Source organism: Entamoeba dispar, genomic scaffold (assembly GCF_000209125.1).
Source record: "Entamoeba dispar SAW760 scf_1105229460609 genomic scaffold, whole genome shotgun sequence".
In the NCBI taxonomy this organism is placed as follows: Eukaryota; Evosea; order Mastigamoebida; family Endamoebidae; genus Entamoeba; species Entamoeba dispar.
In genome coordinates this window covers 1-1,099 of record NW_001854278.1, presented here as the reverse complement: position 1 = coordinate 1,099, position 1,099 = coordinate 1, and the positions used below count along the sequence as shown (strand labels likewise).

Here is a 1,099-nt window from a genome sequence, read left to right as displayed (position 1 = left end):
TTTTAAATTAGTACAACCATTAAAAGCATTTAAATCCATTTTTCTAAGTATTTGAAAGAGTTAAAGCAGTAAGATTATCATCATAAAATTGTGTACCTTCAATTTTAGTTATATAAGAAAAGATCAAGTTGTTTTAATCCACATCTATCAAAACAAAATGGTGGTATTTCTCTAATATGATGTCCAAGAATAACACTTGTAATATTATTAAATTTAAAACATTCTCTTGAAAGTCCATAAAAATTAGACACATCAATAACATTAATTGATTTAATATGTTCAGAAAAACCATAGTAAATAATATCTCCTTGTTCTTTATGAAAATCTTTCATTTGAGTATAATTCAAATAAAGTCTTTTAAATATCGGTCGTAAAGAATAATAAATTTTATAATATTTAACTGTTTTTAATCCACATCCATACCAAACAATGTAATTATTCATTCCATTAATTAAATCATCATATCTACTATAAATGAATTGACTTTCAATATTAATAAACAACTTTTTACTTTGTTTATTTATTGAAATAGGATTATAATGAAACATTGCTGGTATTTCTTTGTATTTTGAGTTTATAAAAATAATGTTCAAATAATCTTCTACTGTTCTTAAATATTTACAAACAATCATTAAGTGATATCGATCAAGTGTATGAATGACCATTTATCCTTTTTTCAGATATACTTCAAAATCTTAATTATTTCGTTATATATAACGTAAATAAATAAAAAATTCTATTTTAAGAAGTTTCAAAAAAAAAATGAATAAAAAACAAAAAATCAAAAAAAAAAGAACTTGAAAAAAAGTATATTATCAAATGAGATCAATTATTCTCTTTTTATTATTATTAAGTGTTATTGCAGATGATGAATTTTATCACTTCAGACATGGATGCATTATGCATAGAAGAATGGTTAAAGCTCAAAAAATGACAGAAATGTTAGAAAAGAAACTTAAACAAACTAGAAAGATTGAACGAAGAATTCTTCATGAACTCGAATTAAATTATGAAGACACAGAGATGGCAACTACTCGAAAAGATAAAGTTCTTCTTCAACAAACAATTCGTAAGTTACAATTCCAATTAAGAAAGACTA

The 1,099-nt window shown here is 22.8% G+C and overlaps 1 protein-coding gene across 1 annotated transcript, besides 2 other annotated features; it reads right to left on the bottom strand.

Annotated features, from left to right (window-relative positions):
* Positions 1-104: 104 nt before the first annotated feature.
* On the bottom strand, positions 105-665 carry EDI_351560 (uncharacterized protein; the record flags this gene model as incomplete). The annotated part of the gene is made up of 1 exon (XM_001737402.1): positions 105-665. The coding sequence occupies one exon, from the start codon at positions 663-665 to the stop codon at positions 105-107; it is 561 nt and encodes a 186-aa protein (XP_001737454.1).
* Positions 377-400: a sequence feature (AT_rich).
* Positions 666-753: 88 nt separating the features above from the next.
* Positions 754-796: a microsatellite.
* The last annotated feature ends 303 nt before the right edge of the window (positions 797-1,099 follow it).